The 18354-nt window shown below is 45.8% G+C and overlaps 1 protein-coding gene across 2 annotated transcripts in view; it reads left to right on the top strand.

Annotated features, from left to right (window-relative positions):
* Positions 1 to 18354, top strand: part of LOC119647139 (protein vestigial) — a 129933-nt gene that overhangs the window by 98067 nt on the left and 13512 nt on the right. The window contains exons 4-6 of one of the 2 annotated variants that reach the window (XM_038047932.1): positions 5132 to 5223; positions 5319 to 5503; positions 13099 to 13172. In XM_038047932.1, the coding sequence (XP_037903860.1) occupies positions 5132 to 5223; positions 5319 to 5503; positions 13099 to 13172 (351 nt within the window). Of the gene's footprint in view, positions 1 to 5131; positions 5224 to 5306; positions 5504 to 13098; positions 13173 to 18354 lie in introns of both variants that reach the window. The other variant, XM_038047931.1, reaches the window with a different exon arrangement.

Genomic DNA, 18354 nt, shown 5'->3' with positions numbered 1-18354 from the left:
GAGTCAAGTGTATTCAGAGTCTCAAGGCATTCCCATACCAGTTTTGATCGCTGCTTGGCTATCGGTGAGAATAGCTATGTTCTGCCCCCTATAGTTCCTTTGCAGATTAAAGGAGGCACATTTGTCCATGGCGTATACTTCCGCCTGGAATATGCTAGTGTACCTGCCCATTGGCTCAAAGTACATTTTCCTTGGACCAATGACACCGAGACCCGCTCCCTCTGCTGTGAGGGATCCGTCATTGTACCAAGTAATCAGTTGCTGGTTTAAGCCGTATGTCGCAGCCACGCTATCCCAGTTCGCCTTGTTACTCCAACTTGTTTAAAACTTCTTATCGAAGTGAAACCTCGTTGACATGTTATTCCTTGGTATCAGTAATTCGGGATCTAAAAAGAATATCAATCTTCCTTCGATTTAGGCAGCTCCCCGCATCACTCGTACTACCGGCCATCCTGAATATTGGTCTCCTTGCCTGCATCTGTATGTGCAGATGGAAAGGGGTTAATCCCGGAAGGACCTCCAGGGATGCCGTTGGTCATGTCCTCATTGCCCCACTGATATACACGCAAGCCAGCCTTTGGAGCTTATGTAATTCCCTGGCTTGTGTGCTGAGTTAGGTCCTTTCTGCCCAGATTACCGCTCCATAGGTAATCATTGGCCTTACTATTGCAGTATATATCCAAAGTAGTATCTTCGGGCTGCAACCCCATTTTTTTCCTGCTATGGATCTGCAAGTCATCAGAGCCCTCGTGGCTTTCCGACAAGTGTTTCCGACATGTGTCTTCCAGATTGATTTTTGGTCTAGCGTAATTCCAAAATATTTGACCTCTATTTCTCGTTTCACCTCCACATCATGTAATGTTATGGCTCTCAGGTGATCAAGCTTACCCCTCCTAGTGAATGGTACTATGGTGCTTTTGGCTGATAATAGAATTGGTACCTGTCGGTACCTCTATTTGCCTGCTCTCTAGAATTTTGCCTATCCAGAATGCCAGGGTGTTTCCCACTCCTTTGCGACTCAGGGCATCTTGTATCTCTGTGTGCGATGTGTTGTCGAATGCTCCTTCGATATCCAAAAACGCGCACAGTGCAATTTCTTTTGTTTTTATGGCATCCCGTAGTACCTCTGTCAGCTAATACAGAGCAGTTTCAGTTGACCGTCCTGCCCGGTAAGCGTGCTGACAGTGATATAGGGGATTACGCTTTAGAACGTTAGTTCTAATATAGTTGTCTATGACCTTTTCCACCGTTTTGAGTACGAACGATGTTAGGCAAATTGGTCTGAAAGATTTAGGGTGAAAAGGATCCTTTTTGCCCGCTTTCGGAATAAATACCACTTTTGCCCGTCTCCATGCCCTTGGTATGTATCCCAGTGCTATGCTCCCCCTTACCACCCTCAGAAGAGACCCTAAGATAATTCCTAGGCCTCTCTGGATAAGTGGTGGGAAAATGCCATCTACTCCGGGAGATTTCAGTGGTTTAAAAGTTCCCACTGCCCATCTTAGCCTAGCTTCTAAGCATACCTCTTTTGCTAGTTTCCAGCTCTCCTTCCTTCCCCTTTTATTCGTTGTTGGGGTGTCAGGCGGACTGTTGTCGTCTGCCACCGTGGGGTAGGACCAAAGGAAATGAGTTCTGAGAAGCAGGTGTACCCTGTTCTCCTCATTCTCGATAAATGTCCCATCTTCCTTTTTCAAACAGACAGAGGATATTCTCCCGTCTTTGGCTATAGCCTTGTACAGCCTGGTTGCTTCTGTGATCTGTTCAATCCCTTCACAGAATTCCCTGAAGCTGTTCCGTTTCGCTTCCCTGATCGCGTTGCTATACGCAGTCAGTGCATTTTTATACCTCTGCCAGTCCCCGGTTTGTTTTGCCCGGTTAAAGAGTTTTCGTACCTCTGTTCTCATTCTGGCTAGGTCACCATGGTACATCCCTTGATGGCTTTACTGTCTTAGCCGGACAGCTGGCCTCATATCCGTCAATGACGATTGTGTTGAGGTTTTCCATCGCCGTTTCTAATTCCAGTTCGCTCCTGATGTCACCGCGCCCTTGAAGGTGGGCAATGTTGTTGCTCAAGTGCGTTGCGTAGGATTCCCAATCCGTTCTCCTGGGAATCCTTATTATTCTTTCTATTTCGGAGTTACCCTCAATGTCGAATCTGATTATCCTGTGATCAGACATTGAGGGTTCATCCGACACCCTCCAATTCCTGACCATTCCGTTCATTAGGGTATTTCCTAGAGTTATATCTAGTACCTCCTGTCTGGTGCTGGTCACAAACGTTGTAGTGTTCCCTACGTTGTATATTTCTAACTTATTGCTAAGAATAAATTCGAGAAGGTACTCACCTCTACGATTGGTGTCGCTGCTTCACCAGACTTCGTGGAAGAAGTGGTAACGCCCTCCTCTCGCAATACTTCGTCAGTTTTGCGACTTGTTCCGGTGGAACCCGGGTTTCGTCTCCTGGAAAGTATCCCGATGCCACAATTGCCTCTCGAGTGCTCCTCCCGGGTTCCAATGAGACTTGGATAGCCACAAGGTCCCCGGTTAAGAACTCTGAAAGACATATGTATTTTAATTTACGTTTAAGAATTATGCAAGCTCTTGGTTTTTCACAAGAGGAGTCCCAAATTACCTGCATGCTTCCTCCTTGCAGACCCCGAATCTGCCCCTGGTACACCCAGGGCTCCTGAGCCAGCATTATTCCAATGTTCTCCTTGGAACTTGCCCTTGCAATCACTGCAGATACAGCTCTCGCATGGTGGAGGTTGATCTGGGCTATCTTAGTGCTGGCTATTGGCTTCGTTATTGTTTGGAGCTCTTCTCCACTGTCGGAGTGTCCCTGTGCATCGGTGTCCACCCTGAGCCCTAGGAGCCCTAGGTCTAGGTCGTCCAGCTTCTGCTCTTCACTGGGCAGCAGGTCTATTTCCCTGGTTGATCCAGTCCTTTCTGCCTCTGTGGCTTTCCTTCTTCAGGAACACCTCGGTATGTTTTCCACCCGATGCCTCCTCCGAGGTCTCTTTCCGCGGCTTTTCCCTGTGCACACGCACGAGTATGTTGCCAAATCGGTAGTTGATATGACAACTCCGACGTTTAATTGCCTCCAGTGATCGGTCATCTACCCCTATCGTGAGAGTTTACCCTTGCCCTCCACATTGCTTCTGAAGACTCTCCATAGTCGGGTATGGAGATCTCCATTCTGAGCAATTAGAAGGCTCATAAGGTCTTTCGTTTCTATTGCCACGGCTTTTGGCAGAAAAACTGTCACCATGTGGGCTCCTGGTATATCATCCCCAACACATGTTGACAGTTCCACCCTTTCCCAGCCTGGCAATCTAGGAACTATGGTTCTAACCCATTCTGCAGTGTCTTTCGTCGCGCAGTCCACCAGTATAAGGCCTGGTTGAAAGCGTATCCCGGTGAACACCAGTGTCGACGTCCAACCCTTGATCATCTGCTTGACGACAAGGTCCTCAATGATTTCCTGCTCCTCACGAGTGAGTATTTGCTCGGGAAACCTTTTTGGCAGTATGGCCAGTCGAATGCTCTTGATCGCAATAGCATAGCTAATGGCGGGCTTCCTGGGTCTTGCCTTCACTCCTGACCTGCCCGGGTTTTCTCCCCCCTTGGGTTCAGGTTTGGATTTTTTGGGAGCATTCCCTTCATGCGAGCTGATCTCTGCTGCTCCCCGCTTTCTCGGCTCCGGTAGAGATGGGTTAGGTCTGTCCTGAGCCTTCTTAAGGGTCTCTTCTGGTTTCAGGCCTTCCTTCAGATAGCGCAGGTACCATTTAACACCGGCGCCACTGAGACCTGTCTCCTTCCTGACGTGTGTTATATTTATCTCAGACGTGCTTTTGCTGGTCCCTGCTCTTTGAGCAGTGGCGTTCGTTGGCTGTTGTCTACGCAGTATACCAACGCTTGACGTCCCAGCTTCTCTCTTCTTGGGTGTAATCACCTGGCTTTCAGTAAATCGGAGACGTGCCTCCGTCTAATTAACCAGTTTTTATGCGGTACGGGGCCCCGCTTGTTTGGTTTTCGTTTTCTTGTCGTGTTTTGTACTCATTTGATTCCCATGAGTATGGGGGTTGAGAGGTTCGCCGTGCCATAGCCCCCCGTAGCATGCTAAGGTCTATCTTTCTCACTGTACAGGGTGTGCCTCTCACCACTCACTAACGGTCTTGGTAGACGAGAGGCTTGGCCCCTGAAAAGGCACACACCGTCCCAGAGGAGAGGTAGCTCATCCTCAGACAGAGATAGGTTGGCCTCAGGGAGCTATGTTCCGCGTCAGTCTATCCTGCAGTGCACTGCTTGACCTCCTTGACTTACTTGATTATAGAAGCTTCACAGTTCAAGAGCTAGTTACTATTATTGGCCTACTATTGGCCACATTGAAAGATGCTTCTGGTTTTAGTGATGCCAAAAGGAGAGCAAGATGCGATTATAGCAGAGCAAGATGCCAGTGAAATACTGTTTACAATGAAGCTACCCCGTAGGCATACTGTAAATCGTCCTTGTAACCTCAATCAACCTGCTTTGCTTTCCTCAGAATGTAATTTCCGGTTTTCGCAGTTTTTTCCACTGTTGACCACATGCAGCATCCTCATCCGGTAGCTGTGTGTGTATATCTGAGAAATCAATTTGCTCAAATCATTGGGAAAAATAAAAGTAGCGTGGAGCTGAGCGAGGAATTCCAAAGATTCGCCATTGCTGTAACTGTGTGTGTTTGTCTGTCGTTGTTCTCGCAGCAGTAGTTCTTTTTCTTAGCCTCCTCGAGTTGCTGCATTCCTTTCCTGCCTTACGTAGAATGCTATCTCTATTGATTCCGTTCTCCCGCTTAAAATCGAATGTTGTTCGTTGCATTGCAAAACGACAAATACCAAAAATGAAGATCACGCCTGATCAAAAGCGGTGCCGATATCACACAGTTGTTCCGATGAAGTTTGCAGCCAGTTCCCATACGAATCCAAGAGGAGAGATCGCACGACCGATTCCAATGTGATCTGGACGATCAATTATTTTCTCATCGAATTCTTCTAAGTTTTCCTTTCTTGCGTACTCAGTTGCGATGATGTAGTAGCTCCACGGAGAGGTTCGGAGTTGCCTACTTACATTTTTTTTAATTGTTTCATTTCAGAAGGATGTAGTCCTATGTCAGCTAGAAACTTCCCACCTTCGTTTTGGAATAGCAACTATGTACCTCCTACTCCGGCCCCAACGCACACACAGGTGAGCTCTTCGGCATTCTTGGACTACTATATATACCCGTTGATGTGTAATACGACTTTAATTCCATCGAATTTCATATAAAGTATTTTAAACAGGTTCCAGACATATATTCCACAGACGGTAGCTATTCGACGGATCCTTGGGTGCCGCATGCCGCACACTACGGATCATACGCGCATGCGGCGCACGCTCATGCCGCACATGCACACGCATATCACCACAATATGGCGCAATATGGCAGCTTACTGAGGTTACCGCAACAATATGGACATGGATCGAGGTAAGTTCTCTGTGATTTGCATCGATTGTAGGCAGGTCCCCAGGAACTATCATATTTCACTATGGGTACATGTGGTCAAGACCTGTCCATTGCGAAAAATGCATGGCGATTAAATATTATCACAAAAAGTGCTTATTATCACCAATTATGGAATAATTCCATTAACCCGGGGTTTATGATTGTCTTTGAAATATTATAACCAGAGGTATTCTGCCTATGCGCACCATCCTTGAATTTAATTTGCTCTGAAAGGGAATCAAAAGCTATTTACTCGCAACCTACTTAAGGGATTTACTACCAGGGAGGCATAGATACTTGAAAAAGATACAAGTTATATATGTAGATTTCATATCGAAGCAAAACCAAAATGTGAGAGAAATTTTTTTCTCTGTTTTCTCATGAAGACCCTTTTTAGAAATCTGGACGTTTTTAGAGAGACCATCCATCATGGATGGACCCGTCAAGGATGCATCTGTTTTTCAGAATAGATAAATTTCAAAAGCGACGTCTGGACATATTTCTACGGGTTTATCATTTTTCCATAAAATTATTCCTTTAGTTTCGCTATTTATGTCTGTCAGCTTGCCCAGACTGCTCTGTCTGGAGAGACAAATTGAGACCACGTAAAACCAGAATCCACCCTGGTATCACACTACATAGTATGACAATTATCTTTGCGAATATCTGTCGCTATAAATCCGCATTCGCTATATCTAACCCAGGTGCTTTTTGGCAATGACATTTTGGCGACCTAAATATCCAGGAAAGCCCTGCCCCCTTGCTGGACTACCAAAGAGGCTAATAAGCTGATACCGACGGGTACTTTGGGGCAGTTGCATTTAGGTACTGGCTCTCTAGCAGCGAACCAACCGCGATTGTACAGTAGCCTCGAGTAGCTGCACATTTAGTCCACCCAGGATGAATTTATGTAGGAGCTTATGATTGGGAAGGGTTTTTCATCGAACAAAGAAGCATGGACTCCAAAGAAATCTGACACCAATCATTACATTACAAATTAGATTGGTAGTGAAATAGGCGATATAAGTTCGCACCGAATTTTCAAAAGTGGAAAACCAGCGGTTCACATTGAGTTTGGAGTTGCATAGTAAGCAAACAGCTCAAGCCACACGTCATCGACTTTAAACCTATCAACGAAAAGGCTCGTTTTTTCAACCTCTGGCTCATCAACGCGCACGCCCCGACTAAACTCAAGGAAGATGCAATGAAAGGCGAGTTTTATGCACACCTGGAAACACTATTTGACTCACTCCCAACGAATGAACTCAAAATTCTGTTGAGGACGTGAAAATCGGAAACAAAAGCTGGCATCGGGCAACCACTGTGCAATCATGATGGTCAACGATTAATTGACTTCGTTCGGCGTATTCACGAACAGACCTGGTAATCACCAGACTCATATACCGTCAACCAAATGGAACACGTCCACATTGGTAAAAGATAGGCGTCCAGTGTATTCAAGCAGCAAACTCCAATCCAGACCATCATCTGGTGAAGGCGGTGAAGGCTACATATCGGTGCAGAATCTCCTAGGTGCACCAATTTTCTTGGCTGATAAACTCTTAAACGATGCTACGACGCAGGCATACACAGCAGCCTTGGAGAAACTATTAACTAAGCTACACGACTTCAGCAACAAAGATGAACCCGGTTTCTGGGGAGCACTTAAAGGCACCATTAAGGAAATCGAAGAGAAGGTTGTGGGTTACAAATCCAAGCGACGCAAAGAATGGTGCCTGCAACTGATGTATCCAATGTGCCACCAGAGCCAACAAGAAAAATATGAAGTGCTTCGGCAAATCTCCAATAGAAGCATCCTCATCAACGGCGTAACAACCGGTATCCGATCGAGGTCTGCCTTAATAAAGAACTCCAGATACCCCGATTTTGCACCGATTTCCACCAATTCGATATCCCTAAAAGCTGTCTGGCATCCCGACCTACGCCATTGTTCCATTTCAGGCAGGGTCTGCCTCGCCTTCTTTTTCTAGATATTGCCCTTATAGACTTTCCAGGCTGGATCATCTTCATTCATACGGATTTATGACACGCCAACCGCAACCTGTTGAGCCGGATTTTATCCACAACCAGACGGTCGTGGTATCGCTCATAGATTTCTTGGTTATGTAGGCTACGAAATCGTCCATCCTCATGCAGAGGACTAAAAATTCTTCGGAGGATTCTTCTCTCGAACGCGGCCAAGACTTTGCAGTTTTTTTTTGCTAAGAACCCAAGCCTGCGAGGAATACATGAGGACTGCCAAGATCATTGTCTTGTACAGTAAGAGCTTTGACCCTATGGTTAAACTTTTCCAGGGGCGTGAACGCTTATGAGGCTTATATTTCTCAACTTGCTTCGCAAACGCAGAGTGAGATATAATTTTTTTGGCTGACAAAGACCCCGACTTCGAGCACATGGTTTACTGGATGGTGTAATGGCTCTTCACCAGGAAAACAGTCCCTGTCCAGAGCGGAGCGGACGTTCCATGAGAAAATGTGCGAATCGTTATTCCGTAGTCATTACCGAGTTCGCCGTTTTAAAGTCCATTCTGTCCGAGGCTTCTTCTGTGGCTTCGTGATATCGGTTTTCCGTGTAAGGTTGTCAGACCTACCCAGCCTCCAACCTGGAGAACCAGTTGGTACAATTTGTCACGTTTTTAGGCACGGGAGACTCGCCTTCATCCCTCTCCGTCTGCAGTTTTTCATTAAGAAAGAACCCGCAGCGATCATTACGTGAGGGTAGAGATAGGGTTTGGTAGTAGAGCTGTTGGTGTTGGTTGAGCAGGCGTTTGCCAGGTTTTATGATCCATCGTGAGTACCACTCCTCGTTTCGCCCTGGGACCTATACTACCCTCTGACCGCCATTAGAACCTTATAGTCCAATTTAATTCTGATGTTCTTATATAGAAGCCGGTATGCATTCTTGAATTGAATCAGCATTTGCTCCTTTTTTGTCTCTATGTGTTTCCGCCATATAAGCCTTCTATTTAGATGGACCCCTAGGTAAGCAAGTTGAACCGGACGCTGCCTTCGCGCTTTCCCCTGGGGGTATTTGTCTTTCGGAAGGAAGGTTTCAGGCGAGCTATCGAGACCTTCTTAGGCGTGCCTCTGACGCCCAGAGTAAAGTGGTGCAGACCTCGATCAAGGACTTTGTGAGGTCATCGCGTGTTGGCTGCGACGTCGGTCCTTACCATGACTGCTATTCCTGGGAATGCTGGCGACATTTTTCGCCTGGTTGGCGGGTGGCGGGTGATCACGGCGTTTCTGAGCAGACGAAACTGGCCGGTTGGATTTATGCTCGACCGCACGTCGAAGATTTGGTGGCCGAGGAGTCTTAGGAATTACCTCCTATCGATGATTGTGGGGCAATACTTGAAACCGTGTGAGTCTCGCAATGGGCCAATGATGGCAAGATGGATGGGTAAGCCCTTGGTAGACCTGGGGAGCATACCTACTTCTTTTCTTATATGCTTTGAAGTTTTGCATTTCTGACATGCGATGCCCTGTCTGGCCCAAAAATTGATGTCTTTGTTCATGGACGGCCAGAAATATTTCACAGTGACTAACCGGGTCGTTGTCTGGATGCCTGGATGAATCAGATCGTGAACGGTGTTAAATACTCTTTTGCGGAAAGAGACCGGAATGCATGGTCCCTTTTGTCAGGTCGAGCCGAAATTGGGGAATTCCCTGAAGGCGTACTTGTAGTTACCGCCTCCGTGATTGCCGGGAAATCGATGGTGGCGAGGATCTTAGCCTCCTCAATGCGTGCCAGAGCGTCAGCAACCTTGCTGTCTTTTCCAGACACATGTTCGATGTCCAAGGTGAGCTGGCTTATGAAGCTTAGGTGCCTGAATTGACGAGGAGATGCTTTATCGGGTTTCTGTTTTAAGGCAAATGTAAGAGGCTTGTGGTCCGTGAACATTGTAGACGGTCTGCATTCTAGGGAATAACGAAAGTATCTTATTGCGAGGAACGCGGCTAACAAGTCACAATCGTAGGTACTGTAGCACCGTTGGAAGAGGTTCAACTATTTCGAGAGGCTGGAAACTTTGGTATATCTTTTGGTAAAGAGCAGCACCTATAGCGATGTCTTAGACATCGATGAAAATGGCTAGTGGTCGATCTTGTTGAGGAAATACTGGAAGCGTGGCGGCCACCAGCTGTTACTTAGTTGACTCAAATGCCTAAATAGCCCCTGTGGACTACTCATTCAGTCAAGTGTCCCTGGTTTTCGGCCCGTAGAGATAGTTGGTAAGACTCGATTGATGGTGGGCGGCTCTGGGCAGGAAACTACGGTGGGAGTTTGACATACCCATATCTATCAGATTCTTAACAGTTTTGGGAAGCTCGCGATCGCTTGCACTCAATTCGAGTTCGGTTGGATGTCAACAGGGATTATATTGTGGCTGACAATTCTCACCTTATTTTTCCCCACTGCATTGTTAGGCGTGTTTTATAAGAGTGTTGCCGCTGCGCTCGCGTAGGTAGTTTGGGGGTGGCTTTGCAACCTTTTCGATATTTTCGTTACTTTCCTCAGCGAATTGGGGAATTCCAATATGCCAAGCTAGTTAATTATAGCTAGCCCACAACACTCCTGCAAGTTTTCCTGCTTCGACAGGATAAACCGTGCAGTATGTTTGTTTGGTTCTGACAGGAAAAGTTTGTTATGTTTAGCAGCATAAGGGTTCTGCCACTTGTCATTATGGGAAGCTGGCTCCCAGTTTTTGTTAGCAGCATTAGCCAATGCTAGTGGCACCCCAATTGCTGGTTCCGGTCTAGGCATGGGGGGAAATTGAACACTCTTTTGCTAAAACTTCCGAGATTTCATTTCCCTCTACACCACAATGACTAGGAACCCAGAGTAATTCCACGGTATTGAAAGAAATAGAATTCAAAAGGTTACTGCATTTCTGAACGATTTTCGAGGTGGTCAGAGGACTACACAATGGCCTCAGTGCAACCTGGCTAGCGCTGCAGATTGCGATGCGACTACCCTTCAACCGCATGTTAGTCACCCAGGTTGCAACCTTTAGGATCGCATCCACCTCAGCTTGAACAACGGTTGCATATTATCTCAATGAAAAAGAAGAAGTCGTCATTCTTCAAAAGTCTCAGTTCATTACGTGGAGCATTCTTCTGTTTTTCACTTAACATCTTCACTGCTTTGTGGCATCAAGTCAGGTCCTGTCATGTCTCTGGTTTTACTTTCTTCTACCTGTTCCGTAAATGGTATAGAAGAAGTTACCAAGAAGTAGGATTTACTATGTAGTCCCTTTGCAAGTTTGAGCTCCCGTACGTGGGTTCCGTCACTGTACGCAATATCCTCCGTGCTTAGCTCCATTGTGGGAAAGCACACCGAATTATACTTCGCTATCAAAATGGAGATGATGTCAAAGAGAAAGTGGAACACCATATGGTGTTTGTCCCTGAACACCTTCAGACTCTTTTGGTCCATGTAATGATAAGTTTGGAAATAAGAGATCAAGTCGATCCCTTGTGTGGCCGATAACGACCTAGAGGGCAGAGCTATCCCAAAAAGATAAACAAATTGGCAAAATTTGACCGTGAAGGTCCGCCCACAAAGATTGCAGCTCTATCAAAGCTCTCGGTCGACACGTTCTTGCACGCCTCTGTGCTAGCCAGGCTCGGGAATGTGGGGGGGTCCTTTGAGCGCTTTGATCCCTCGCTTCATTACTAAAAACAACGTGCCTTTTCCGATGCGTGGGTCCGCATCGGATTTTAAAATCGAAGTAGGAATTCGCGACGGCCTATAGAATGAAAACCAGAACGCGAGCTAAATTGGAAAATAAAAAAAAAACCGGCTCAACCGCGCGCGTGGAGCGGGAGTTGTTTTCTTATCACCAACTTGTCACTTTCCGAAAAAACCACCTCCGAAACATCCAAAAATTCTCCGTCACTAACAAAACTTCTTGACACAGCCCGATAAGTCACCTTCTCTTCTATTCCTCCTCAGAATTCTCCTCCGAATTCTCCTCCAGATCAAAACTTCTAGCCACAGCCCGATAAGTCACCTTCTCTTCTATTCCTCCTCAGAATTCTCCTTCGAATTCTTCTCCAGATCAAAACTTCTAGCCACAACCGCTGTCCTCCAGATCTCAAATCCAACTCCTCTTTTCTTCCCGCCAAAAACCTTCTCCCCAGCAACATTTTCGCTGCCTTTGTTCGTGCACCGCTTTTATTCCCGCTACATAGCCTTTCTCACTCGCCAATGTTGCGGCAACATGCGCATGCGCCTGCAGATGCGGCAAATCATTCCCCTCCTGTCAAGATCAATTCGCTTGAATACATTGAATAATGTGCAATCTGCGGCGAACTTTAAGGCAATTGCACACTATTAAATGCATTGTTTAAGCAAATTAATTAAGAAAGAGCCGAATGAAATTCCGCTCCCGTCGCGCAGCCGCGGTCGCTACATCCAGTTTAAATAACAAGCTGAAATTCGGTCTTTCCCCGCATTGACGAACTTTACCCTCCAGCGTCCCGGGTTCTGTTCACTCAGTATGCGAGTGATGTCCTCTGCCTTCCTTCGAGGGGCAGGTATCCAGCCTCCGGCATATTCTGGCATGTACAGCTGGGTTTTCACAGAAACGAGCTTGGGCCAACACCGTCAGAACTCAAACTTTCGATTATCTGCTGGAGCCACTTGAAGGTAGCCTAATCACTTCAAATGAAGTAGCACGTCGCGAAAACGTTGATTGTTAGGCTTTGGTTTCATTCCAAGCTTTTCGAAAGGCACTCCCGGAAGATGGTAAATTGTTCCTTTGACATTTTGGCACCCTTGGAGAAAACTCCCGCGGCAACGGTCAGAAATGACGCTGCAGCTTGCGCATACGTCCTTATGGGAGGGACCGGCTTCGTTGAAATCTCTTTCGCTGATTTGATTACTTCCCGGCACACCGATCCTAATCTCTGCGGGACGCCCGGATGTAGGTCCTGGTGCGTAGCACATATTACACATATTACGCGCATCAAAGTTGACGAGAAGTCTTGTGCGTCTAGTATGAGCCTTACCTGGGATACCAATTCGTTCCCACCATCCGGCCAAGATTCCGCTTCTTTGGGCTGTAGTACCGCCAGTCATAGTTGGATTTTCAGTTTCTCCAAGGTGAGAGTTGCCGCACTTTCCTTCGTCATCGATGTGGACGCGTTGATCAGAAAGTGGAAGTGACAGTGGATGGGACAGACATTGTCAAAAGGCGACAACTACGCTGCGGATTATGCATGCAATAGAACCCATTATTCCAGCATTGTCGACAATGGGTCACCTTAGAACTACGTATTGTGGAATAGTGTAGACTTGTGGTAAAATCATTTGGGAGGTCCAAACATATTGCCAAGAATTGACAGCGATGATATGGTTGAAGCGCTATGCCCCATATGGGGGTTTAGGGCAACCATATGTACGCGTTCGGTGACTAGTATTTTGGTGCCAGTTGAATCCTCCAATTTTGGTTTATACTTCATCATCATTGTAGTCATGTTTGTATAAAAATTATACACTATTCTAAACGAAATCTCCTTAGTGTTCCATGATCTTATTTAATTATCAATTTCCAGATTACATCACGATCAACAAACTGCCCATGCATTGGAGAGTGCGGCGGCATATTCCAGCTATCCCACAATGGCCGGTAAGTACCTAACTGCATTCCTCTTTAAGATTCTATAAAGTTTCAGTTTCGTCCACGAATTCTGTCCAATCAACAAGTCCCAGGCTGATCTCCCAGGGATCAATGCGTCAGGTAACTCAAGAACTCGTCATCATGTCATAAACCCGTCATGAAGACGACATTCCTGTGTAATAGGCGGACTTTTCTTTGAATGACGCGAGTAGCCCAATCGTAACGAACTTTGTTAATTCAGAAATTTTGAATGGAATTCGAAGTTGACTGCGATCAGAAGTTTGAAGAAAGTGAAGAGATAGGTCAAGAGGGACCTTCACAGCTTCCTAGACTTGGTCAAAGTTTTCGTCTGTCCCAGATCATTCGCGCTTATCATATTACGCGAATTTCGCCCAAGATTTGATTTGGAATTTTTCAGATCTACTGGCGTGGTCGGTTAGCTAATTGTGAAATTTAAAACTATGTCGTTCCCTTTTGCGAACTTTCTGTTCACTTCCTCCAATGCCCAAATTTTGGACTCTCATCAGGAGGCTGATCTTTCATTGATATCTGAATAGGATTTGGTAATAGGAAAAGCTCTCAAAAACACCGCTTTCCTCTACTGTACCTAGACAACAGCCAACCATCAAAGGAGGCATCTCGTAGAGCATTTTTTCCACTGCGGCATCTAAAACTCGAGATTTTGGATTCAGCAGCCGTTCCGTAGCAATCATCGCGATCATCGCAACTGTCCATCTTGAAATTGGTGGACGGTTGGTGGTGCGATCGTGGTGTTGTCCATTTTTTCGATCGCGCAATATCCAGCGTCATTTTTGGTTACATACAGCATTCCAGCGCTGGTTCCAAACTCTTTAATGTACTGCGAATACGAATACAACTCGAGCGCTCTGGTATACCTCTGGTACCTCTGGTATGGTCCTAGAAGAAAAAAGTCGGACCTGAAGACGGGCTTAGCAATGATGATGATGATGATAATGGTGATTAGCGCTCAGGAAGGCCGGCGCGTAGTTTTTCTCAAAGCCAAAATGGGTTGTAAGGTATTTTGTCGGTTCCGATTCCTCTAGCACTCAAGCGAACCAATCCATCACCGTTACATGACATGAACTGTTCAGGCGGCTTCCTTTTCATTTTGGATATCAATTGATCCGCAAAACGATCCGAAATTTGACATATTGGCGTCTTTCAATTTCTCCAGGTTGCCGAATGCTGTAACACTTTTATCGGGGTCGGTCATAATGGGAAGTGGGATTTTTTTTTGGGATAGTCTGGCTCTCTCGTTCGATTGGGCGCCTAAGCTATCCTTGCCCCGATATCTTAACCAACTCTCAAACTTCAGATAGATTCATCTGCAAATGCAACTAATGATGGCTTTTCCTGATATATTAAGTGCTCCTTTAACCGATGTAAACAAACACAAATTTTCAAGCCCAAGATACATTGGTAACCTCGTTGAACATCTTAATCGCGCTTTGAGATTTACCTTTCCTATAACATCCCTTAATACTGTTATCGATCAGGCGAGCATTTCGATACGAGTTCCTTTGAAACACCTCCAGAGACAAATGCAAAGTGCAAAGGCGAGAAAATGTCGCAGTAACACTCGAAAGGTAAAGATGCGACTTTGTAGATATTTTAAATGAAAACAATGCCCTCTGTTCGGAATTATCTCGACATTTTGATCTTGAAATGAACTCGTACGAGAAGTTAAAGTAATTTTTTTCAATATTCCAGAACGGAAAACTAAAGGGTATGATCAAGATATTTTGTAGATTGTGTCGTGTTTTTGTATTTTTTGGGATCCTTTGTAGTCCTTTGTAGATGTAAAGTGTTAAAGAAAGGACGAATTCGGAAGATTGTAACTAATTTTTCGGTCAGAGCCAGTAACTATGATTATGCAGTCCTTAGACTGTAGCGATTTATTTTGAAATTCGTAACAGGAGATTATGAAGCCAACGCTGAAACCATGAATCAAGGAAAGTCCAAAGTTTAGAAGCTTTATAAGAAATAGATCTTCTAACAGAGTTGTCTTTGGACAATTCCATTCATACATGCTCACAATTGAGCTACCAGCTGAATTGAGCAGTGTCATTTTATTGCCTACATACGAGTCAACGCCTTTTTGGGAAAATTTTACAATTGTTCATCCTATGGTTACTTCAACGTCGGATCTACATCTACAACAAGCTATGCCCTCCAACACGTCATTTCATCATCATCAACGGCGCAACAACCGATATCCGGTCAAGGCCTGCCTTAATAAGAAACTCCAAATATCCCGGTTTTGCGCCGAAGTCCACCAATTCGATATCCCTAAAAGCTGTCTGGCGTCCTGACCTACGCCATCGCTCCATCTCAGGCAGGGTCTGCCTCGACTTCTTTCTCTACCATTAGATATTGCCCTGATAGACTTTGCGGGGTGGATTATCATCATCTGTACGGATTAAGTGACCCGCCTACCGCAACCTGTTGAGCCGTATTTTATCCACAACACGTCATTTGATGAACTTTTAATGTATATACAACAAAAGCTGGGACATTTTCAGTCTCTTCTTGTTTGTAGAAGCTGACGCAGAACCATATCTACATATTTCGACATTAAAAACAATCTTAGCTAGCGAGTTTTCGTCAGTACGAATAACAAGACCACCGCATCGAAAACGCCTCTTTTGCAATTTTCCCACGATGGGTGCAATCTCATATCGATCGTGGATGTTTCCACTTTGAATATGATCATGGTGTGTAGAGCTACCGATGCAGTACAACTTCTTATCGCGCGGCGCCACTCATTGATTTTGGTATTCAGCTAGCATTCAGAACCATAGAGGGTAGCAGAGTGAACTACACTGCCGATCAGCCATCGGAACTCTTGTTTCATTCATTCCGTGTTTTCCCATTAGTAACCGTGCAGCAGTTTGTCAGCTGCTGTTGCTTTCCCGATTTCGTCTTTTTCTTCATCTTTGGCCATGCGGGGTCGGCACGTCGTCATCGGTTTCACCATTTGGTTCTATCAAACGTCTGGTCCGAATGTAATCGCGAAGCTTTTAAATCTCCATTCAGCGTTTCAAGCCACCGTTGTTTGGGCCTGCCTTTTGGCCGCTTACCATCGATGTCGATGTTCAGACCAATATTGGCCACCTCTCTTTATTTCCTGGCACATCCCCGTATGTAAAAACCGACGTTCACCATCCTGCGGTTGAATTTGAAGCGGAGCTCCCTCGTTCAAAACCCAAAACCAAGCGTAAACCCACTAAGTTCAACTTCCGCAAAGCCAATTTTGACGGTCTGAACTCAGCTTTAACGTCTTTCAACTGGGTTCACATATTAAGTAATTCATCGTGTGATCAAGCTCTTAACACCTTCTACAATATCCTCTCTGATCTCCTCTCCTGTTATGTCCCTTCTTCCCCTCCCTGCCTACGTTCTTTCCCAACTTGGTTCACAACGGAACTTCATATTAACATTCGCTTGAAACATACACTGAGGAAGAAGTTTCGGGCTTCTAAAAATGACGCCGACCTTGCTCACTTTAAAGCTATACGATCTACTGTGAAGTCAATGGTCAGAAAGGCGCGTAAAAGGTAACTTAAAACTCTTCTGGTCTCACGCTCGCAACTCTCGTAATCCAACTCATTCTGTCCCTTCTTCTATCAGCTTCGCTGACTCCACTGCCAACTCCCCACAACAATCCTGCGACCTTCTCTGCACCTACTTCTCTTCAGTGTTTTCTCCCTCGAGCTCTTCACCCTCTACACCTTTCATAATCACAGACTCCTCCGAATCACTAGCCATTCCTCTCCTTACGCCTTCCTTGGTTGAGTTCCTCATTGGTAACCTTGACCCCAATGTCGGACCTGGCCCCGATGGGCTTCCTAATCTCTTCTTCCTTAACTGTAGAAAACACATTTCCCTCCCCCTGTGTATAATCTACAACAAAAGTCTAGACGAATGCTACTTTCCCCGTCTCTGGAAAGAGGCCCTTATCATTCCTATCCTCAAGAGCGGAGACCCTTCCCTTGCTGTGAACTACCACCCCATTTCCCTTCTCTCCTCTTGCTCCAAAATCCTAGAAAGATACGTCAACGACTGGTTGACCGCGCACTTCGGTCACCTCATTGTCAAAGAGCAGCATGGTTTCGTGAAACATAGATCAACGGCTTCAAATCTTCTGGTCTTTACCAACTTTGTTGCTAAACGCTTGAATTCGCGACAGGAGGTTCAGGCTGTTTATACTGATTTCTCCAAAGCCTTTGACACCGTTGACCATAACATTCTCCTCTCTAAACTTTCTTCGCTAGACTTCCCTCCCTCAGTCATCTCCTGGCTTTCCCTCTATCGCTCATACCGTTCCTGCAAAGTTTCTTTTCATGATCACTCATCTGGTTCCTTCTCTCCTTCCTCTGGTGTTCCCCAAGGCTCTACACATGGCCCCCTACTCTTCCTGTTTTTTTATCAATGACCTCGCCTCCATCCTCACCTGTCCGTATTTGCTTTACGCAGACGACCTTAAATTGTTTGCCTCTGTTTCGTCTCCATTGGACTGTGCTCTCTTACAATCCAACCTTGATAATTTAGCCCGTTGGTGTTCGGTCAACAAGCTAACACTGAATGTCAACAAATGCCACTGGATGCGCTATTCCCTGAAACCCTCCCCATCATCCTTTTCCTATTCTCTCAGTGGTCAACCCCTTTCACTACTGACCTCCTTCAAAGACCTGGGTGTAATATTCGACGATAAACTTCGTTTCAATTCCCACTTCGTTGACATCATCAATAGAGCTTCCAAAATGTCTGGTTTTATCCTACGTTCCTCGTCCGACTTTACCTCAATCCAGCCCTCCTTAACACTCTTTATTTCCCTTGTCAAAAACATCCTTGAATACTGCTGTGTAGTCTGGTCCCCCTACCGCATCCGTGACGGCCGCGCTCTTGAAGCTGTACAACGCAAATTCACCCGGACCCTCTTTTACAAAAAGAACCTTCCACGGGTTGATTATCCGTCACGACTCCGCACCCTCAATCTCCCCTCCCTACAGCAACGCCGTATTTTCCTTGATATGTGTACTCTTTTCAAACTCTGCAATGGTCTGATGGACTGCTCCGCCAACTCGGATATTACTCTCCGTATCGCCTCGTCTCATGACACACGTAATGCGGACATTTTTGATGTGCCCTTCGCCGAGCTCGACATTTA

The sequence above is a fragment of the Hermetia illucens genome, chromosome 1, assembly GCF_905115235.1.
Source record: "Hermetia illucens chromosome 1, iHerIll2.2.curated.20191125, whole genome shotgun sequence".
NCBI lineage: Eukaryota > Metazoa > Arthropoda > Insecta > Diptera > Stratiomyidae > Hermetia > Hermetia illucens.
This window is presented reverse-complemented; position numbering and strand designations above follow the sequence as displayed.